The sequence below is a fragment of the Lotus japonicus genome, chromosome 6 (assembly GCF_012489685.1).
Source record: "Lotus japonicus ecotype B-129 chromosome 6, LjGifu_v1.2".
Classification (NCBI taxonomy): domain Eukaryota; kingdom Viridiplantae; phylum Streptophyta; class Magnoliopsida; order Fabales; family Fabaceae; genus Lotus; species Lotus japonicus.
This window is the reverse complement of record NC_080046.1, coordinates 35,554,300-35,578,013: the sequence shown is the minus strand read 5'-3', so window position 1 is coordinate 35,578,013 and position 23,714 is coordinate 35,554,300. Positions and strand designations below refer to the sequence as shown.

General features: G+C 42.0%; 1 protein-coding gene across 1 annotated transcript; it reads right to left on the bottom strand.

Annotated features, from left to right (window-relative positions):
- Positions 1-3,458: 3,458 nt before the first annotated feature.
- Positions 3,459-22,778, bottom strand: LOC130725237 (uncharacterized). Its single transcript, XM_057576484.1, has 2 exons — positions 22,130-22,778; positions 3,459-3,469 (listed from the first exon to the last, which is right to left on the bottom strand). Exons 1-2 carry the CDS (start codon positions 22,776-22,778, stop codon positions 3,459-3,461), a joined length of 660 nt encoding a protein of 219 aa, XP_057432467.1.
- Positions 22,779-23,714: the final 936 nt, after the last annotated feature.

Below are 23,714 nucleotides of genomic sequence, written 5' to 3'. Positions count from 1 at the left end.
TGGGGTAAAAGAAGTTACTTTATTCACCTGCCAGCCGAATTAAACGGGGGAAATAGGTAAAAATAGAAAACGAAACCTACAGGTTGAATTTTGAAGGTTAATTCGGCTGCAAACTTCAAACAGCCATAACTTTTGCTCCGAAACCCAGAATTGAGCATGTTTTATATCCTTTTGGGGTAGAAGAAGCTACTTTATTCACATGCCTACCAAATTAAATGGGGGAAATCAGTAAAAATAGAAAACGGAACATACAGGTTGAATTTTGAATGTTAATTCGGCTGCTAACTTCAAACAGTCAAAACTTTTGCCCTGGAACCCAGAATTGAGCTTATTTTATATGCTTTTGGGGAAGAAGAAGCTACTTTATTCACCTGCCAGCTGAATTAAATCGGGGCAATCGGTAAAAATAGAAAACGGAATATACAGGTTGAATTTTGAAGGTTAATTCGGTTGCAAACTTCAAACAGCCATAACTTTTTTCCTCGAAACCCATAATTGAGCATATTTTATATGCTTTTGGGGTAGAAGAAGCCACTTTATTCAGCTGCCAGCCGAAATAAACAGGAAATCAGTAAAAATAGAAAATGGAACCTACAGGTTGAATTTAGAAGGTTAATTCGGCTGCTAACTTCAAACAGTCAAAACTTTTGCCCTGGAACCCAGAATTGAGCTTATTTTATATGCTTTGGGGGAAGAAGAAGCTACATTATTCACCTGCCAGCTGAATTAAATCGGTGTAATCGGTAAAAATAGAAAACGGAATATACAGGTTGAATTTTGAAGGTTAATTCGGTTGCAAACTTTAAACAGCCATAACTTTTGCCCCGAAACCCAGAATTGAGCATATTATATACGCTTTTTGGGTAAAAGAAGTTACTTTATGCACCTGCCAGCCGAATTAAACGGGGGAAATCGGTAAAAATAGAAAACGGAATATACAGGTGGAATTTTGAAGGTTAATTCGGTTGCAAACTTCAAACAGCCATAACTTTTTTCCCCGAAACCCAGAATTGAGCATATTTTATATGCTTTTGAGGTAGAAGAAGCCACTTTATTCAGCTGCCAGCCGAAATAAACAGGAAATCAGTAAAAATAGAAAATGGAACCTATAGGTTGAATTTTGAAGGTTAATTCGGCTGCTAACTTCAAACAGTCAAAACTTTAGCCCTGGAACCCAGAATTGAGCTTATTTTATATGCTTTTGGGGAAGAAGAAGCTACTTTATTCACCTGCCAGCTGAATTAAATCGGTGTAATCGGTAAAAATAGAAAACGGAATATACAGGTTGAATTTTGAAGGTTAATTCGGTTGCAAACTTTAAACAGCCATAACTTTTGCCCCGAAACCCAGTATTGAGCATATTTTATACGCTTTTGGGGTAAAAGAAGTTACTTTATTCACCTGCCAGCCGAATTAAACGGGGGAAATCGGTAAAAATAGAAAATGAAACCTACAGGTTGAATTTTGAAGGTTAATTCGGCTGCAAACTTCAAACAGCCATAACTTTTGCTCCGAAACCCAGAATTGAGCATATTTTATATCCTTTTGGGGTAGAAGAAGCTACTTTATTCACATGCCAACCAAATTAAATGGGGGAAATCAGTAAAAATAGAAAACGGAACATACAGGTTGAATTTTGAAGGTTAATTCGGCTGCTAACTTCAAACAGTCAAAACTTTTGCACTGGAACCCAGAATTGAGCTTATTTTATATGCTTTTGGGGAAGAAGAAGCTACTTTATTCACCTGCCAGCTGAATTAAATCGGGGCAAAAGGTAATAATAGAAAACGGAATATACAGGTTGAATTTTGAAGGTTAATTCGGTTGCAAACTTCAAACAGCCATAACTTTTTTCCCCGAAACCCAGAATTGAGCATATTTTATATGCTTTTGAGGTAGAAGAAGCCACTTTATTCAGCTGCCAGCCGAAATAAACAGGAAATCAGTAAAAATAGAAAATGGAACCTACAGGTTGAATTTTGAAGGTTAATTCGGCTGCTAACTTCAAACAGTCAAAACTTTTGCCCTGGAACCCAGAATTGAGCTTATTTTATATGCTTTGGGGGAAGAAGAAGCTACATTATTCACCTGCCAGCTGAATTAAATCGGTGTAATCGGTAAAAATAGAAAACGGAATATACAGGTTGAATTTTGAAGGTTAATTCGGTTGCAAACTTCAAACAGCCATAACTTTTGCCCCGAAACCCAGAATTGAGCATATTTTATATGCTTTTGAGGTAGAAGAAGCCACTTTATTCAGCTGCCAACCGAAATAAATAGGAAGTCAGTAAAAATAGAAAATGGAACCTACAGGTTGAATTTTGAAGGTTAATTCGGCTGCTAACTTCAAACAGTCAAAACTTTTACTCTGGAACCCAGAATTGAGCTTATTTTATATGCTTTTGGGGAAGAAGAAGCTACTTTATTCACCTGCCAGCTGAATTAAACGGGGCAATCGGTAAAAATAGAAAACGGAATATACAGGTTGAATTTTGAAGGTTAATTCGGTTGCAAACTTCAAACAGCCATAACTTTTTTCCCCGAAACCCAGAATTGAGCATATTTTATATGCTTTTGAGGTAGAAGAAGCCACTTTATTCAGCTGCCAGCCGAAATAAATAGGAAGTCAGTAAAAATAGAAAATGGAACCTACAGGTTGAATTTTGAAGGTTAATTCGGCTGCTAACTTCAAACAGTCAAAACTTTTGCCCTGGAACCCAGAATTGAGCTTATTTTATATGCTTTTGGGGAAGAAGAAGCTACTTTATACACCTGCCAGCTGAATTAAATCGGTGTAATCGGTAAAAATAGAAAATGGAATATACAGGTTGAATTTTGAAGGTTAATTCGGTTGCAAACTTTAAACAGCCATAACTTTTGCCCCGGAACCCAGAATGGAGCATATTATATACGCTTTTGGGGTAAAAGAAGTTACTTTATTCACCTGCCAGCCGAATTAAAAGGGGGAAATCGGTAAAAATAGAAAACGAAACCTACAGGTTGAATTTTGAAGGTTAATTCGGCTGCAAACTTCAAACAGCCATAACTTTTGCTCCGAAACCCTGAATTGAGCATATTTTATATCCTTTTGGGGTAGAAGAAGCTACTTTTATTCACATGCCAACCAAATTAAATGGGGGAAATCAGTAAAAATAGAAAACGGAACATACAGGTTGAATTTTGAAGGTTAATTCGGTTGCTAACTTCAAACAGTCAAAACTTTTGCCCTGGAACCCAGAATTGAGCTTATTTTATATGCTTTTGGGGAAGAAGAAGCTACTTTATTCACCTGCCAGCTGAATTAAATCGGGGCAATCGGTAAAAATAGAAAACGGAATATACAGGTTGAATTTTGAAGGTTAATTCGGTTGCAAACTTCAAACAGCCATAACTTTTTTCCCCGAAACCCAGAATTGAGCATATTTTATATGCTTTTGAGGTAGAAGAAGCCACTTTATTCAGCTGCCAGCTGAAATGAACAGGAAATCAGTAAAAATAGAAAATGGAACCTACAAGTTGAATTTTGAAGGTTAATTCGGCTGCTAACTTCAAACAGTCAAAACTTTTGCCCTGGAACCCAGAATTGAGCTTATTTTATATGCTTTTGGGGAAGAAGAAGCTACTTTATTCACCTGCCAGCTGAATTAAATCGCTGTAATCGGTAAAAATAGAAAACGGAATATACAGGTTGAATTTTGAAGGTTAATTCGGTTGCAAACTTTAAACAGCCATAACTTTTGCCCCGGAACCCAAAATTGAGCACATTATATACGCTTTTGGGGTAAAAGAAGTTACTTTATTCACCTGCCAGCCGAATTAAACGGGGGAAATAGGTAAAAATAGAAAACGAAACCTACAGGTTGAATTTTGAAGGTTAATTCGGCTGCAAACTTCAAACAGCCATAACTTTTGCTCCGAAACCCAGAATTGAGCATGTTTTATATCCTTTTGGGGTAGAAGAAGCTACTTTATTCACATGCCTACCAAATTAAATGGGGGAAATCAGTAAAAATAGAAAACGGAACATACAGGTTGAATTTTGAATGTTAATTCGGCTGCTAACTTCAAACAGTCAAAACTTTTGCCCTGGAACCCAGAATTGAGCTTATTTTATATGCTTTTGGGGAAGAAGAAGCTACTTTATTCACCTGCCAGCTGAATTAAATCGGGGCAATCGGTAAAAATAGAAAACGGAATATACAGGTTGAATTTTGAAGGTTAATTCGGTTGCAAACTTCAAACAGCCATAACTTTTTTCCTCGAAACCCATAATTGAGCATATTTTATATGCTTTTGGGGTAGAAGAAGCCACTTTATTCAGCTGCCAGCCGAAATAAACAGGAAATCAGTAAAAATAGAAAATGGAACCTACAGGTTGAATTTAGAAGGTTAATTCGGCTGCTAACTTCAAACAGTCAAAACTTTTGCCCTGGAACCCAGAATTGAGCTTATTTTATATGCTTTGGGGGAAGAAGAAGCTACATTATTCACCTGCCAGCTGAATTAAATCGGTGTAATCGGTAAAAATAGAAAACGGAATATACAGGTTGAATTTTGAAGGTTAATTCGGTTGCAAACTTTAAACAGCCATAACTTTTGCCCCGAAACCCAGAATTGAGCATATTATATACGCTTTTTGGGTAAAAGAAGTTACTTTATGCACCTGCCAGCCGAATTAAACGGGGGAAATCGGTAAAAATAGAAAACGGAATATACAGGTGGAATTTTGAAGGTTAATTCGGTTGCAAACTTCAAACAGCCATAACTTTTTTCCCCGAAACCCAGAATTGAGCATATTTTATATGCTTTTGAGGTAGAAGAAGCCACTTTATTCAGCTGCCAGCCGAAATAAACAGGAAATCAGTAAAAATAGAAAATGGAACCTATAGGTTGAATTTTGAAGGTTAATTCGGCTGCTAACTTCAAACAGTCAAAACTTTAGCCCTGGAACCCAGAATTGAGCTTATTTTATATGCTTTTGGGGAAGAAGAAGCTACTTTATTCACCTGCCAGCTGAATTAAATCGGTGTAATCGGTAAAAATAGAAAACGGAATATACAGGTTGAATTTTGAAGGTTAATTCGGTTGCAAACTTTAAACAGCCATAACTTTTGCCCCGAAACCCAGTATTGAGCATATTTTATACGCTTTTGGGGTAAAAGAAGTTACTTTATTCACCTGCCAGCCGAATTAAACGGGGGAAATCGGTAAAAATAGAAAATGAAACCTACAGGTTGAATTTTGAAGGTTAATTCGGCTGCAAACTTCAAACAGCCATAACTTTTGCTCCGAAACCCAGAATTGAGCATATTTTATATCCTTTTGGGGTAGAAGAAGCTACTTTATTCACATGCCAACCAAATTAAATGGGGGAAATCAGTAAAAATAGAAAACGGAACATACAGGTTGAATTTTGAAGGTTAATTCGGCTGCTAACTTCAAACAGTCAAAACTTTTGCACTGGAACCCAGAATTGAGCTTATTTTATATGCTTTTGGGGAAGAAGAAGCTACTTTATTCACCTGCCAGCTGAATTAAATCGGGGCAAAAGGTAATAATAGAAAACGGAATATACAGGTTGAATTTTGAAGGTTAATTCGGTTGCAAACTTCAAACAGCCATAACTTTTTTCCCCGAAACCCAGAATTGAGCATATTTTATATGCTTTTGAGGTAGAAGAAGCCACTTTATTCAGCTGCCAGCCGAAATAAACAGGAAATCAGTAAAAATAGAAAATGGAACCTACAGGTTGAATTTTGAAGGTTAATTCGGCTGCTAACTTCAAACAGTCAAAACTTTTGCCCTGGAACCCAGAATTGAGCTTATTTTATATGCTTTGGGGGAAGAAGAAGCTACATTATTCACCTGCCAGCTGAATTAAATCGGTGTAATCGGTAAAAATAGAAAACGGAATATACAGGTTGAATTTTGAAGGTTAATTCGGTTGCAAACTTCAAACAGCCATAACTTTTGCCCCGAAACCCAGAATTGAGCATATTATATACGCTTTTGGGGTAAAACAAGTTACTTTATTCACCTGCCAGCCGAATTAAACGGGGGAAATCGGTAAAAAAAGAAAACGGAATATACAGGTTGAATTTTGAAGGTTAATTCGGTTGCAAACTTCAAACAGCCATATATTTTTTCCCCGAAACCCAGAATTGAGCTTATTTTATATGCTTTTGAGGTAGAAGAAGCCACTTTATTCAGCTGCCAGCCGAAATAAACAGGAAATCAGTAAAAATAGAAAATGGAACCTACAGGTTGAATTTTGAAGGTTAATTCGGCTGCTAACTTCAAACAGTCAACACTTTTGCCCCGGAACCCAGAATTGAGCTTATTTTATATGCTTTTGGGGTAAAAGAAGTTACTTTATTCACCTGCCAGCCGAATTAAACGGGGGAAATCGGTAAAAATAGAAAACGAAACCTACAGGTTGAATTTTGAAGGTTAATTCGGCTGCAAACTTCAAACAGCCATAACTTTTGCTCCGAAACCCAGAATTGAGCATATTTTATATCCTTTTGGGGTAGAAGAAGCTACTTTATTCACATGCCAACCAAATTAAATGGGGGAAATCAGTAAAAATAGAAAACGGAACATACAGGTTGAATTTTGAAGGTTAATTCGGCTGCTAACTTCAAACAGTCAAAACTTTTGCACTGGAACCCAGAATTGAGCTTATTTTATATGCTTTTGGGGAAGAAGAAGCTACTTTATTCACCTGCCAGCTGAATTAAATCGGGGCAAAAGGTAATAATAGAAAACGGAATATACAGGTTGAATTTTGAAGGTTAATTCGGTTGCAAACTTCAAACAGCCATAACTTTTTTCCCCGAAACCCAGAATTGAGCATATTTTATATGCTTTTGAGGTAGAAGAAGCCACTTTATTCAGCTGCCAGCCGAAATAAACAGGAAATCAGTAAAAATAGAAAATGGAACCTACAGGTTGAATTTTGAAGGTTAATTCGGCTGCTAACTTCAAACAGTCAAAACTTTTGCCCTGGAACCCAGAATTGAGCTTATTTTATATGCTTTGGGGGAAGAAGAAGCTACATTATTCACCTGCCAGCTGAATTAAATCGGTGTAATCGGTAAAAATAGAAAACGGAATATACAGGTTGAATTTTGAAGGTTAATTCGGTTGCAAACTTCAAACAGCCATAACTTTTGCCCCGAAACCCAGAATTGAGCATATTATATACGCTTTTGGGGTAAAACAAGTTACTTTATTCACCTGCCAGCCGAATTAAACGGGGGAAATCGGTAAAAAAAGAAAACGGAATATACAGGTTGAATTTTGAAGGTTAATTCGGTTGCAAACTTCAAACAGCCATATATTTTTTCCCCGAAACCCAGAATTGAGCTTATTTTATATGCTTTTGAGGTAGAAGAAGCCACTTTATTCAGCTGCCAGCCGAAATAAACAGGAAATCAGTAAAAATAGAAAATGGAACCTACAGGTTGAATTTTGAAGGTTAATTCGGCTGCTAACTTCAAACAGTCAACACTTTTGCCCCGGAACCCAGAATTGAGCTTATTTTATATGCTTTTGGGGTAAAAGAAGTTACTTTATTCACCTGCCAGCCGAATTAAACGGGGGAAATCGGTAAAAATAGAAAACGAAACCTACAGGTTGAATTTTGAAGGTTAATTCGGCTGCAAACTTCAAACAGCCATAACTTTTGCTCCGAAACCCAGAATTGAGCATATTTTATATCCTTTTGGGGTAGAAGAAGCTACTTTATTCACATGCCAACCAAATTAAATGGGGGAAATCAGTAAAAATAGAAAACGGAACATACAGGTTGAATTTTGAAGGTTAATTCGGCTGCTAACTTCAAACAGTCAAAACTTTTGCACTGGAACCCAGAATTGAGCTTATTTTATATGCTTTTGGGGAAGAAGAAGCTACTTTATTCACCTGCCAGCTGAATTAAATCGGGGCAAAAGGTAATAATAGAAAACGGAATATACAGGTTGAATTTTGAAGGTTAATTCGGTTGCAAACTTCAAACAGCCATAACTTTTTTCCCCGAAACCCAGAATTGAGCATATTTTATATGCTTTTGAGGTAGAAGAAGCCACTTTATTCAGCTGCCAGCCGAAATAAACAGGAAATCAGTAAAAATAGAAAATGGAACCTACAGGTTGAATTTTGAAGGTTAATTCGGCTGCTAACTTCAAACAGTCAAAACTTTTGCCCTGGAACCCAGAATTGAGCTTATTTTATATGCTTTGGGGGAAGAAGAAGCTACATTATTCACCTGCCAGCTGAATTAAATCGGTGTAATCGGTAAAAATAGAAAACGGAATATACAGGTTGAATTTTGAAGGTTAATTCGGTTGCAAACTTCAAACAGCCATAACTTTTGCCCCGAAACCCAGAATTGAGCATATTATATACGCTTTTGGGGTAAAACAAGTTACTTTATTCACCTGCCAGCCGAATTAAACGGGGGAAATCGGTAAAAAAAGAAAACGGAATATACAGGTTGAATTTTGAAGGTTAATTCGGTTGCAAACTTCAAACAGCCATATATTTTTTCCCCGAAACCCAGAATTGAGCTTATTTTATATGCTTTTGAGGTAGAAGAAGCCACTTTATTCAGCTGCCAGCCGAAATAAACAGGAAATCAGTAAAAATAGAAAATGGAACCTACAGGTTGAATTTTGAAGGTTAATTCGGCTGCTAACTTCAAACAGTCAACACTTTTGCCCCGGAACCCAGAATTGAGCATATTTTATATGCTTTTGGGGTAAAAGAAGTTACTTTATTCACCTGCCAGCCGAATTAAACGGGGGAAATCGGTAAAAATAGAAAACGAAACCTACAGGTTGAATTTTGAAGGTTAATTCGGCTGCAAACTTCAAACAGTCAAAACTTTTACTCTGGAACCCAGAATTGAGCTTATTTTAAATGCTTTTGGGGAAGAAGAAGCTACTTTATTCACCTGCCAGCTGAATTAAATCGGGGCAATCGGTAAAAATAGAAAACGGAATATACAGGTTGAATTTTGAAGGTTAATTCGGTTGCAAACTTCAAACAGCCATAACTTTTTTCCCCGAAACCCAGAATTGAGCATATTTTATATGCTTTTGAGGTAGAAGAAGCCACTTTATTCCGCTGCCAGCCGAAATAAACAGGAAATCAGTAAAAATAGAAAATGGAACCTACAGGTTGAATTTTGAAGGTTAATTCGGCTGCTAACTTCAAACAGTCAAAACTTTTGCCTTGGAACCCAGAATTGAGCTTATTTTATATGCTTTGGGGGAAGAAGAAGCTACATTATTCACCTGCCAGCTGAATTAAATCGGTGTAATCAGTAAAAATAGAAAATGGAACCTACAGGTTGAATTTTGAAGGTTAATTCGGCTGCTAACTTCAAACAGTCAAAACTTTTGCCCCGGAACCCAGAATTGAGCTTATTTTATATGCTTTGGGGGAAGAAGAAGCTACATTATTCACCTGCCAGCTGAATTAAATCGGTGTAATCGGTAAAAATAGAAAACGGAATATACAGGTTGAATTTTGAAGGTTAATTCGGTTGCAAACTTCAAACAGCCATAACTTTTGCCCCGAAACCCAGAATTGAGCATATTATATACGCTTTTGGGGTAAAACAAGTTACTTTATTCACCTGCCAGCCGAATTAAACGGGGGAAATCGGTAAAAAAAGAAAACGGAATATACAGGTTGAATTTTGAAGGTTAATTCGGTTGCAAACTTCAAACAGCCATATATTTTTTCCCCGAAACCCAGAATTGAGCATATTTTATATGCTTTTGAGGTAGAAGAAGCCACTTTATTCAGCTGCCAGCCGAAATAAACAGGAAATCGGTAAAAATAGAAAACGGAATATACATGTTGAATTTTGAAGGTTAATTCGGTTGCAAACTTTAAACAGCCATAACTTTTGCCCCGGAACCCAGAATTGAGCATATTATATACGCTTTTGGGGTAAAAGAAGTTACTTTATTCACCTGCCAGCCGAATTAAACGGGGGAAATCGGTAAAAATAGAAAACGAAACCTACAAGTTGAATTTTGAAGGTTAATTCGGCTGCAAACTTCAAACAGCCATAACTTTTGCTCTGAAACCCAGAATTGAGCATATTTTATGTCCTTTTGGGGTAGAAGAAGCTACTTTATTCACATGCCAGCCAAATTAAATGGGGGAAATCAGTAAAAATAGAAAACGGAACATACAGTATGAATTTTGAAGGTTAATTCGGCTGTTAACTTCAAACAGTCAAAACTTTTGCCCTGGAACCCAGAGTTGAGCTTCTTTTATATGCTTTGGGGGAAGAAGAAGCTACATTATTCACCTGCCAGCTGAATTAAATCGGTGTAATCGGTAAAAATAGAAAACCGAATATACAGGTTGAATTTTGAAGGTTAATTCGGTTGTAAACTTCAAACAGCCATAACTTTTGCCCCGGAACCCAGAATTGAGTATCATATATACGCTTTTGGGGTAAAAGAAGTTACTTTATTCACCTGCCAGCCGAATTAAATGGGGGAAATCAGTAAAAATAGAAAACGGAATATACAGTTTGAATTTTGAAGGTTAATTCGGTTGCAAACTTCAAACAGCCATAACCTTTTTTCCCGAAACCCAGAATTGAGCTTATTTTATATGCTTTTGAGGTAGAAGAAGCCACTTTATTCAGCTGCCAGCCGAAATAAACAGGAAATCAGTAAAAATAGAAAATGGAACCTACAGGTTGAATTTTGAAGGTTAATTCGGCTGCTAACTTCAAACAGTCAACACTTTTGCCCTGGAACCCAGAATTGAGCTTATTTTATATGCTTTTGGGGTAAAAGTAGTTACTTTATTCACCTGCCAGCCGAATTAAACGGGGGAAATCGGTAAAAATAGAAAACGAAACCTACAGGTTGAATTTTGAAGGTTAATTCGGCTGCAAACTTCAAACAGCCATAACTTTTGCTCCGAAACCCAGAATTGAGCATATTTTATATACTTTTGGGGTAGAAGAAGCTACTTTATTCACATGCCAGCCAAATTAAATGGGGGAAATCAGTAAAAATAGAAAACGGAACATACAGGTTGAATTTTGAAGGTTAATTCGGCTGCTAACTTCAAACAGTCAAAACTTTTACTCTGGAACCCAGAATTGAGCTTATTTTATATGCTTTTGGGGAAGAAGAAGCTACTTTATTCACCTGCCAGCTGAATTAAACGGGGCAATCGGTAAAAATAGAAAACGGAATATACAGGTTGAATTTTGAAGGTTAATTCGGTTGCAAACTTCAAACAGCCATAACTTTTTTCCCCGAAACCCAGAATTGAGCATATTTTATATGCTTTTGAGGTAGAAGAAGCCACTTTATTCAGCTGCCAGCCGAAATAAATAGGAAGTCAGTAAAAATAGAAAATGGAACCTACAGGTTGAATTTTGAAGGTTAATTCGGCTGCTAACTTCAAACAGTCAAAACTTTTGCCTTGGAACCCAGAATTGAGCTTATTTTATATGATTTTGGGGAAGAAGAAGCTACTTTATTCACCTGCCAGCTGAATTAAATCGCTGTAATCGGTAAAAATAGAAAACGGAATATACAGGTTGAATTTTGAAGGTTAATTCGGTTGCAAACTTTAAACAGCCATAACTTTTGCCCCGGAACCCAAAATTGAGCATATTATATACGCTTTTGGGGTTAAAGAAGTTACTTTATTCACCTGCCAGCCGAATTAAACGGGGGAAATCGGTAAAAATAGAAAACGAAACCTACAGGTTGAATTTTGAAAGTTAATTCGGCTGCAAACTTCAAACAGCCATAACTTTTGCTCCGAAACCCAGAATTGAGCATATTTTATATCCTTTTGGGGTAGAAGAAGCTGCTTTATTCACATGCCTACCAAATTAAATGGGGGAAATCAGTAAAAATAGAAAACGAAACATACAGGTTGAATTTTGAATGTTAATTCGGCTGCTAACTTCAAACAGTCAAAACTTTTGCCCTGGAACCCAGAATTGAGCTTATTTTATATGCTTTTGGGGAAGAAGAAGCTACTTTATTCACCTGCCAGCTGAATTAAATCGGGGCAATCGGTAAATATAGAAAACGGAATATACTGGTTGAATTTTGAAGGTTAATTCGGTTGCAAACTTCAAACAGCCATAACTTTTTTCCTCGAAACCCAGAATTGAGCATATTTTATATGCTTTTGGGGTAGAAGAAGCCACTTTATTCAGCTGCCAGCCGAAATAAACAGGAAATCAGTAAAAATAGAAAATGGAACCTACAGGTTGAATTTTGAAGGTTAATTCGGCTGCTAACTTCAAACAGTCAACACTTTTGCCCTGGAACCCAGAATTGAGCTTATTTTATATGCTTTTGGGGTAAAAGAAGTTACTTTATTCACCTGCCAGCCGAATTAAATGGGGGAAATCGGTAAAAATAGAAAACGAAACCTACAGGTTGAATTTTGAAGGTTAATTCGGCTGCAAACTTCAAACAGCCATAACTTTTGCTCCGAAACCCAGAATTGAGCATATTTTATATACTTTTGGGGTAGAAGAAGCTACTTTATTCACATGCCAGCCAAATTAAATAGGGGAAATCAGTAAAAATAGAAAACGGAACATACTGGTTGAATTTTGAAGGTTAATTCGGCTGCTAACTTCAAACAGTCAAAACTTTTATTCTGGAACCCAGAATTGAGCTTATTTTATATGCTTTTGGGGAAGAAGAAGCTACTTTATTCACCTGCCAGCTGAATTAAATCGGGGCAATCGGTAAAAATAGAAAACGGAATATACAGGTTGAATTTTGAAGGTTAATTCGGTTGCAAACTTCAAACAGCCATAACTTTTTTCCCCGAAACCCAGAATTGAGCATATTTTATATGCTTTTGAGGTAGAAGAAGCCACTTTATTCAGCTGCCAGCCGAAATAAACAGGAAATCAGTAAAAATAGAAAATGGAACCTACAGGTTGAATTTTGAAGGTTAATTCGGCTGCTAACTACAAACAGTCAAAACTTTTGCCCTGGAACCCAGAATTGAGCTTATTTTATATGCTTTGGGGGAAGAAGAAGCTACATTATTCACCTGCCAGCTGAATTAAATCGGTGTAATCGGTAAAAATAGAAAACCGAATATACAGGTTGAATTTTGAAGGTTAATTCGGTTGTAAACTTCAAACAGCCATAACTTTTGCCCCGGAACCCAGAATTGAGCATCATATATACGCTTTTGGGGTAAAAGAAGTTACTTTATTCACCTGCCAGCCGAATTAAACGGGGGAAATCGGTAAAAATAGAAAACGGAATATACAGGTTGAATTTTGAAGGTTAATTCGGTTGCAAACTTCAAACAGCCATAACCTTTTTTCCCGAAACCCAGAATTGAGCTTATTTTATATGCTTTTGAGGTAGAAGAAGCCACTTTATTCAGCTGCCAGCCGAAATAAACAAGAAATCAGTAAAAATAGAAAATGGAACCTACAGGTTGAATTTTGAAGGTTAATTCGGCTGCTAACTTCAAACAGTCAACACTTTTGCCCTGGAACCCAGAATTGAGCTTATTTTATATGCTTTTGGGGTAAAAGAAGTTACTTTATTCACCTGCCAGCCGAATTAAACGGGGGAAATCGGTAAAAATAGAAAACGAAACCTACAGGTTGAATTTTGAAGGTTAATTCGGCTGCAAACTTCAAACAGCCATAACTTTTGCTCCGAAACCCAGAATTGAGCATATTTTATATCCTTTTGGGGTAGAAGAAGCAACTTTATTCACATGCCAGCCAAATTAAATGGGGGAAATCAGTAAAAATAGAAAACGGAACATACAGGTTGAATTTTGAAGGTTAATTCGGCTGCTAACTTCAAACAGTCAAAACTTTTACCCTGGAACCCAGAATTGAGCTTATTTTATATGCTTTTGGGGAAGAAGAAGCTACTTTATTCACCTGCCAGCTGAATTAAATCGGGGCAATCGGTAAAAATAGAAAACGGAATATACAGGTTGAATTTTGAAGGTTAATTCGGTTGCAAACTTCAAACAGCCATAACTTTTTTCCCCGAAACCCAGAATTGAGCATATTTTATATGCTTTTGAGGTAGAAGAAGCCACTTTATTCAGCTGCCAGCCGAAATAAACAGGAAATCAGTAAAAATAGAAAATGGAACCTACAGGTTGAATTTTGAAGGTTAATTTGGCTGCTAACTTCAAACAGTCAAAACTTTTGCCCTGGAACCCAGAATTGAGCTTATTTTATATGCTTTTGGGGAAGAAGAAGCTACTTTATTCACCTGCCAGCTGAATTAAATCGGTGTAATCGGTAAAAATAGAAAACGGAATATACATGTTGAATTTTGAAGGTTAATTCGGTTGCAAACTTTAAACAGCCATAACTTTTGCCCCGGAACCCAGAATTGAGCATATTATATACGCTTTTGGGGTAAAAGAAGTTACTTTATTCACCTGCCAGCCGAATTAAACGGGGGAAATCGGTAAAAATAGAAAACGGAATATACAGGTTGAATTTTGATGGTTAATTCGGTTGCAAACTTCAAACAGCCATAACTTTTTTCCCCGAAACCCAGAATTGAGCATATTTTATATGCTTTTGAGGTAGAAGAAGCCACTTTATTCAGCTGCCAGCCGAAATAAACAGTGGACTGGGCGAGCCCCTAGAGGGGCAACGCCCAGCGTGTAGCCCGCCCCGAGGCGGGGCCCTGGCCTTAAGTTGGGCCTTGGCCTTGGAGGCCCAATTGGCCCAATAGGTAGTGCCCAAGCTCTATAAATAGGAGGTAGTTACTAATTGTAGGGGACTTTTGGCTCACTTTATGAAATAACACATGAAATTCAGTATTCTCATTCTCTCTCTAGCACATTCTTCCACTCTTTAGGTACTATCCCTTCTTTCAATGTTCATTCCCAGAACATTTGGCGCCGTCTGTGGGGATCGATAAACTTTCTACTCCCATTCACGTGGATTGATTGTGCAAGAAGCTATCTCTGATTACGATCAGGCAATTCTCTAATTTTCCGATTCTGATTCCGTGACCGGCGTTCGTTTTTCGATCGAGTTTGCGTTGTTCCTGTTTAGATGGAGACTCGACGCAGGAAGAAGCATTATTCACCGGTGCGACAGCGAATCTCGCCGCCTCGACGGCCTCATCGAGTTGTCCTGGATTCTCCGATACGAACGGCAGGAGTACAGGCTACACGCACTTCTGCGCCGCCTTCTCCTCCTCCATCACCACCACCTCCTCCATCCCTTCGCAGATAATATGAAAACGTTAGTTCTGGATTCTTATAGTGGAGATTCCGATCCAAAGGATCATCTTCTGTATTTCAACACGAAGATGGTGATAATTGCGGCGTCAGATGCGGTGAAGTGCAAGATGTTTCCATCGACGTTCAAATCGACGGCGATGGCATGGTTCACAACTTTGCCGCGCGGATCGATTTCGAATTTTAGAGACTTCTCATCCAAGTTTCTAGTGCAATTCTCGGCGAATAAGAATCAGCCGGTGACGATCAATGACCTATACAATATTCGCCAACAAGAAGGAGAGTCACTAAAGGAGTACATGACAAGGTACAGCGCTGCGTCGGTTAAGGTAGAAGACGAGGAGCCTCGAGCCTGTGCTCTAGCATTCAAAAATGGTTTGTTATCGGGAGGGTTGAACAGCAAGTTGACACGCAAGCCGGCACGTTCGATGGAAGAAATGCGTGCTCGCGCCAGCACTTATATTCTTGACGAGGAGGACGATACTTTCAAAAGAAAGCGCGCGAAACTGGAGAAGGGCGACGTGTCGCCCAAGCGCGCGAAAAAAGATAAGAATGGCGAGGATAAGGGGGATGGCAAGCAGCAAAGACAAGATAAAGGGAAGGCGGCATTGAGGCCGACAAAGGAGCAGTTGTATCCACGGCGTGATGATTATGAACAACGCCGCCCATGGCAATCTAAGTCTCATCGCCAGCGGGAGGAGGCTGACATGGTGATGAACACAGATTTAACGGATATACTCCGCGAGGTGAGGGGCGCAAATCTAGTGGATGAGCCAGAGGCCCCGAAGTATCAACCACGGGACGCCAATCCCAAAAAGTGGTGTGAATACCATCGGTCCGCCGGGCACGACACTGATGACTGCTGGACTTTGCAGCGCGAAATTGATAAGTTGATTCGGGCGGGATATCAAGGAAATCGCCAAGGCCAGTGGCGCAACAACGGCGATAAAAACAAAACGCATAAGCGAGAGGAGGAGCGGACGGACACTAAGGGCAAGAAAAAGCAAGAATCAGCGGCTATCGCCACAAAAGGGGCTGATGACACGTTCGCTCAACACTCAGGACCGCCCGTAGGGACCATAAACACCATCGCCGGAGGATTTGGCGGTGGAGGCGACACCCATGCGGCACGGAAGCGCCATATTCGTGCAGTTAATTCAGTTCATGAAGTCGCTTTTGGATTCGTACACCCTGACATAACAATCTTGATGGCAGACTTTGAGGGGATAAAGCCTCACAAGGATGACCCGATCGTAGTGCAGTTAAGGTTGAATAGCTTCAACGTTAGAAGGGTACTCCTGGATCAGGTTAGTTCGGCTGATATTATCTATGGTGACGCATTCGACAAGTTGGGACTAACTGACAATGATCTGACTCCATATGCGGGAACCTTGGTAGGTTTTGCGGGTGAGCAAGTAATGGTGCGAGGATACATTGATCTAGACACAATATTCGGGGAAGATGAGTGTGCCACGGTTTTGAAGGTAAGGTATCTGGTTCTCCAGGTGGTGGCATCTTACAATGTCATCATTGGGCGAAATGCATTGAATCGTCTTTGTGCTGTAATTTCAACAGTCCACTTGGCGGTCAAGTATCCGCTAAGCAATGGAAAGGTTGGAAAGATGAAGGTGGACCAGAAGATGGCGAGGGAATGTTATAATAATTGCCTTAACTTGTACGGCAAGAAGAGTGCGTTGGTCGGGCACAGATGTTATGAAATTGAAACTTCGGATGAAAATCTCGACCCACGTGGCGAGGGGCGAGTGAACAGGCCCACGCCAATTGAAGAGACAAAGGTGCTAAAGTTTGGCGATCGCACTTTGAAGATTGGGACCAGATTGACAGACGAGCAGGAGACGCGCCTGACAAAGCTGCTAGGTGAGAATTTAGATTTGTTTGCTTGGAGCTGCAAGGACATGCCCGGAATTGATCCAAACTTCATCTGCCATCGATTAGCATTGAATCCAAGTGTCAAACCAGTTTCACAACTCAGGCGGCGCTTAGGTGGAGACAAGGGGAAGGCGGTACAACAGGAAGTTGACAAGTTGCTGGCGGCAGAATTCATCAGGGAAGTGAAATATCCGACGTGGTTGGCGAACGTCGTGATGGTGAAGAAGGCGAACGGGAAATGGCGGATGTGCGTGGACTACACAGACTTAAATAAGGCGTGCCCCAAGGATTCGTATCCCCTTCCCAGCATTGATGGTCTCGTTGATGGTGCCTCGGGCAACGAACTTCTTAGCCTGATGGATGCTTATTCTGGTTATCATCAAATTCGCATGCACCCGGCGGACGAAGACAAAACGACTTTCATGACCGCCATAGTCAATTATTGCTATCGCACGATGCCATTTGGATTAAAGAATGCTGGGGCGACCTACCAAAGGCTGATGGATAGGGTTTTTGCTGGACAGGTGGGGAGAAACATGGAGGTTTACGTTGATGATATGATCGTTGAATCGGTACGTGGTTTGGATCATCATCAAGATCTAGAAGAAGCATTTGGCGAGATCAGGAAGCACAACATGCGCCTCAACCCGGAGAAATGCTCTTTTGGTGTTCAGGGTGGCAAGTTTCTAGGATTCATGATCACATCCAGGGGAATAGAGATAAATCCAGATAAATGCAAGGCGATTCAGCAGATGAAAAGTCCCTCTAATGTAAAAGAGGTCCAACGTTTAACAGGACGTATAGCAGCTCTATCACGATTTCTCCCTAAGTCTGGCGATAGATCTTTCCCTTTTTTCAAGTGTCTCCGGAAAAATGTTGCATTCGAGTGGACAGCGGAGTGTGAAGAAGCTTTTATTCGCCTCAAAGAACTCCTGTCATCACCGCCGATCTTGTCAAAGCCAATACAGGGACACCCGCTGCACTTGTATTTTGCTGTGAGTGATAGTGCTCTGAGTTCTGTGATATTGCAGGAGGTGGATGGCGAGCATCGAATCGTTTATTTTGTTAGCCACACACTCCAGGGCGCAGAGGTCAGATACCAGAAAATTGAGAAGGCGGCATTGGCGGTCCTTGTCACCGCCCGGCGGTTGAGACCTTATTTTCAGAGTTTTCCAGTGAAGGTGCGGACGGATTTGCCCCTAAGACAAGTGTTACAAAAACCGGATTTGTCAGGTAGATTGGTCGCTTGGTCGGTTGAATTGTCCGAATATGGGTTGCAATATGATAAGCGAGGCACGGTTGGCGCACAGTCGCTGACTGATTTTGTGGTGGAGTTGACCCTAGATCGGTTTGAAAGAGTGGACACTCAGTGGACTCTCTTTGTAGATGGATCCTCCAATAGCAGTGGCAGTGGCGCGGGAATAACGTTGGAAGGACCAGGAGATCTAGTACTAGAACAATCGCTGAAATTCGAGTTCAAGGCCACAAACAACCAGGCAGAGTATGAAGCTCTCATCGCCGGGTTGAAGTTGGCGAGTGAAGTAAAGATCGGAAGTTTGTTGATAAGAACGGACTCGCAGTTGGTGGAGAACCAAGTGAAGGGCACTTTCCAGGTCAAAGATCCCAATCTGATCAAGTATCTCGAGCGAGTGCGATATTTGATGACACTTTTTCAAGAGGTTGTAGTAGAGTATGTTCCTCGGGCTGAAAACCAGCGGGCGGACGCGTTGGCCAAATTGGCGAGCACGTGGAAGCCCGGCAACAACAAAAGTGTGATTCAGGAAACGCTGGCGTTCCCCAGCATTGAAGGTGAGCTCATGGCATGTGTGAACAGAGGGGCGACGTGGATGGGACCCATATTATCCATCTTGGCGGGGGACCCGGCGGAAGTGGAGCAATGCACGAAGGAGCAACGGCGAGAGGCGAGCCACTATACTCTCATTGACGGACACTTGTATCGCCGTGGTTTTTCGACGCCATTGCTAAAATGCGTACCGCCGGAAAAATACGAGGCGATAATGTCTGAGGTGCACGAGGGAGTGTGTGCAAGCCACATTGGGGGGAGATCTTTGGCTTGCAAGGTGCTAAGGGCGGGATTCTACTGGCCCACCCTCAGGAAATATTGTATGGACTTTGTGAAGCGGTGCAAAAAATGTCAAGTATTTGCTGATTTGTCCAAAGCACCGCCAAAAGAACTGGTAACGATGAGTGCCCCATGGCCTTTCGCCATGTGGGGAGTAGACTTGGTAGGACCTTTTCCGACCGCCAGGTCGCAAATGAAGTTTATATTGGTAGCGGTGGACTACTTCACTAAGTGGATTGAAGCCGAGCCCCTGGCCAAAATAACCTCTGCTAAGATAGTCAACTTTTACTGGAGGCGTATCGTTTGTAGGTTCGGGATTCCAAGGGCGATTGTCTCCGACAACGGGACCCAGTTTTCAAGCAACCAAACAAGGGAATTTTGCAAGGAAATGGGCATACAGATGAGATTCGCCTCTGTGGAGCATCCGCAAACGAACGGGCAAGTAGAATCTGCGAACAGGGTAATTCTGCGTGGACTTAGGCGACGGCTTGAGGAAGCTAAGGGAGCCTGGCTGGATGAACTCCCAGTGGTACTATGGTCGTACAACACCACTGTGCAATCTACTACAAGAGAAACCCCCTTTAGGATGACCTATGGGGTAGATGCCATGTTGCCGGTGGAGATTGACAATTTTACATGGCGGACTCAGCCGGATTTTGAAGGCGAGAATCAAGCCAATATGGCGATGGATTTGGACCTTTTGCCCGAAACGCGTGACGAGGCGCACATTCGGGAAACGGCGATGAAGCAGCGCGTGGCCGCCAAGTATAATAGTAGGGTTCGCGTCCGAGACATGCAAGTTGGCGATCTGGTCCTAAAGTGGCGGTCAGGAGCCCCGGGAAACAAGCTGACTCCGAACTGGGAAGGGCCTTACCGCATTATCAAAGTTCTTGGTACAGGGGCCTATCACCTGGATGAGCTTGATGGAAGGCGGCTACCCAAGTCGTTCAACGGTTTGAGCCTGCGCTATTATTACAGTTGATTGTGGGCAAAGGGAATTCGCCGAAGATAGATATTTTCAATTTCTCTAAAAGTGCCTCAAAACTCTCCATTGTAACAAAAGCGTGCTCTTTTTCTCCGAAAGGAGTTTTTTAACGAGACGCTCCATCAATAAAACGAAAGTTCATGAAATTCACATCCAAAAATTCCAGGGATTCCCTGACGATCGGATTTGCCGATCGATATAAAGAATTACGGCGATCACTAGGTGGGACAAGCTTGATCCCCAGAGGGGCTTGCTGGAACCCTGAAGGTGGCGGCGATTCCACAAAGGGCCTTTGACGCCTGGGAATCTCCCCCCGGAAAGTCTGATGTGATCGCCGGTCCCGTAAACGACGTGCTGGGTAAGTCTCGCCAGAATACGACGAGCACCATAAGCTAGGCAAAAGACTTGGGACCCCCAAATGGCCATTGGGACCCAAGCATTGTAAGCCCCGAGCGGGCAAAGCCCTCAAGAATGGAGGCCGTTTATTCCTCTGTGGAAAACGTCTAAAGTCTTGGCGGTGGAATACCAAGCAACAAGTCCTAGTTAAAATTAATGCACGAAGTCGTTAGGCGTAATTCAATCATATGACGCGTGAAAAAATAGCGCAAGATATAAGGTCGGTGAATGAATAAGGTGGAAGGCGAGAGCTTGGTCACTCAGGATGTTGAGTATCTTATTACTCCGGCGTGTTGGGGCGTTAAACTACGACGTTCATTCTTAAATTTTTTTAAAAAATCAATAAGAATGCGGCGATCAAAAAATGTACGGCGAAAGCAATCCAACAAAATTTACAAAGTATTCGGAGACAATATAAAACTATGGCGAGGGGTTGCTTATATATAGGAATGACGGAAAGTGCATTACAGAAGGCGGTAAAGGCTAAGTAAAATTAAAATTACACTATTCATTATTTCTTTCTTCCTTTCCTGTTTCTTCTTCTTCTTCTTCTTCTTCTTCAGTTGCCGTCCAAAGGTGTTGGTCAATCAGAGGAGTATCGTCAGGACCAACCAGTCCTTCCGCGGTGATCTCTTTCATTACTCCCATAGCGCTAAAATCAAGGTTCGGGAACAAATGCTGGGCCTGGTCTTTGGCGAGGTAGAAGCCGCGCTCACGATTGTCATAGGCAATGTCAGCGGCTTGTTCTCTCGCCTCAGCGGCTTTGGCCTTCTCCATCGCCAGCTCGTCCTCTAGCCCTTTAATCCTCGCAAGATGGGTGGTAATCTCAGCATCTTTAGTGGCGAGGGCTTCCTCATGAGCTTCGTTCGCCCTCTTGATCTCTTCGGACGTGGCTCGCATCACCGCCTCCATGTCAGACTTCGCCGAAGCCAAGGACTCAGCGGACTTTTTCTCTTGCTCCGCCAGTGCCTTTTTCATTGACTCCAGCTCAGCGCGCAATGCTTCGAGCTCTGACTCCTTAGCAACCAGCGCTTCGCCCCTGGCGATCAGGTCCTTCTCAGCTTGGTCTTTTTCCTTTTTGCACGCTTGGAGGCTTGCATCGAGATCATCCGCTTCTTCCTTCATCAGCACCAGCTGATCCTCCAGTTCGCCGATTTTAATTCCCGCCGTGCCAATCAACTTGTCGGCATGGACTTTGTCTTTTCCCGCCTGCGCCGCCAGTTTGTCGAAGCGTTTTTCCCAAGCAGCGGCGACTTCTTGATGCTGAGCACTCTCAGCCTTCAACCGTTCCGCTTCAACGGCTGTGGAGTTGAATTTCTCAAACGCGTGGGCGAAGATGCACCCAGCACGTAGAAGACAGGCAAGGGTTTCCTCCTTGGTCTCGTTGATGCCTCGGCTCAAAACTTCTTTCTCTATGGCGTCACGGTTGAGGCTGGTAAGCAAGAATTCTGAAGGTTCGATGGCGTTGGGAAGCATGTTGTAGTAGCTGGAGGAGCCGCCCTCTTTACCAGGAGCTTGCTCAATCTGGGTCGCTTCAAAGGTAGCGGCGGCATCAGGAGAAGGTCTCTCCTCGCGGCGAGGCGGGAAAGACGTGGAGCGCCCGTCGTCTGTTGGGGGCGGGCTAGGAGGGGCGTCTTGGCGAAGGGGGGACCTGGGGGTTTCATTTTCTTTTTCTTTCTCCCCAGCAGGAGCATCGGACGACGCGGCGGCTTTGGTAGCATTGACGGCGACAAGTTTCTCGACAGCTGAGGGTTGAGAAATGTCGGTGGTTGCGTCAGAAGCTGGTGGCGGGTCAACAGAGGTTGTTGTGGCTGTGGCGCCTACAGCAGTGGACTTGGCGGCGGCTGCGATGGCCGCGTCCGCGGTAGAGGAATTGGGAGCCGGGACGGTGGTAGACTCGGTGGCCGTGGCAACGGTGGATTTAACAACTTTTTTGCCTTTGGACGCAGCGGCAGTAGTGGGCTGAGCGCCGGGGTTGGAGGAGCCGGCGACAGAGGAGGCTTTAACCAATTTCCTCCTTTTGGGGGCTTGGGCGCCCTCAGCTTGGTTCTCAGCACCGCCCCGCTTTTTCCCATCGCCCTCGTTGTTGAACTTTGGAGAAAAACGGGCCATCCTCCTCTCACGAGCTTTCAAGAGCTCGGCGTTGGTGAAATTCATATCTTCTGCAACATTAAATATGGAAAAAGGGGGGTCAGTAGCAACATAAGAGATAGGAAAGAAAATAGAGGTGATAAAAGTAAACTATAAGTGACCTAGATATTTGGGTGTCCTCGAGAGGCGTGCACCCTCAAGGACTGTTGAGCAGTCAAGAACAAGGAGTGGGGCGAGGAGATTTAAAAGGGCTTTGTCGTTGGCATACAAAGACTCTTCCGAAGGATCGGTAATCCCAATAGGCTTCTCCGTCCAGTAAAGGGGAAAAAGGGCAGTCTCGTCCCTAGGAGTGAAGGCCTCGGGATAGGCGGGGTGAACCGCCACGCGGAAGTATCTTCGGGCGAAGGAGGACTTGGCGTTGCTTTTATGAGGATTCAAGCATTTACGGCCAGCCCGGGCCTTTAAAGAAATCCACCCTTTATTTTTGATGGACTTGGGGTCAACATCGTAGAGGTAAAAGAAGCTGGTGGGAGATGGGGCGGTGCCAACAGCGGCGCACAAGATCTCAAAGCACCGGATGAAGGCCCAGGCATTGGGGTGAAGTTGGCAAGGAGCCGCGTTGATATCGCGGAGAACGGTCTGAATGAAGGGCGAGAAAGGAAGTCTAACTCCAAGCTCGCCAAACATATACTCATAGGTAAAAAAGAAATGAGATCCCTTTACATCGCCGTCGGCCCTGTGAAGCCAGGGGCGGTCTTCAGTACTGCAGGGCCAAATCCGGAGTTTGGCGTTTATTTCGTCATCATCAGAAAAACCGCCAAGGCTACTTACGAATTCCACGATAGTCTCCCTATCCTGGAAAACGGAGGGTTGGTCAATGGCCTCGTGTGAGGGCGCTATTTGGACTGGAAGGGGCAGGGTTGTGAAAGTTTTTAGTCGATATTGAGGGACCTCCGGAACCTCTAAACGGAGGCCACCGGCTGCGGTGGAGTCAGGATCACT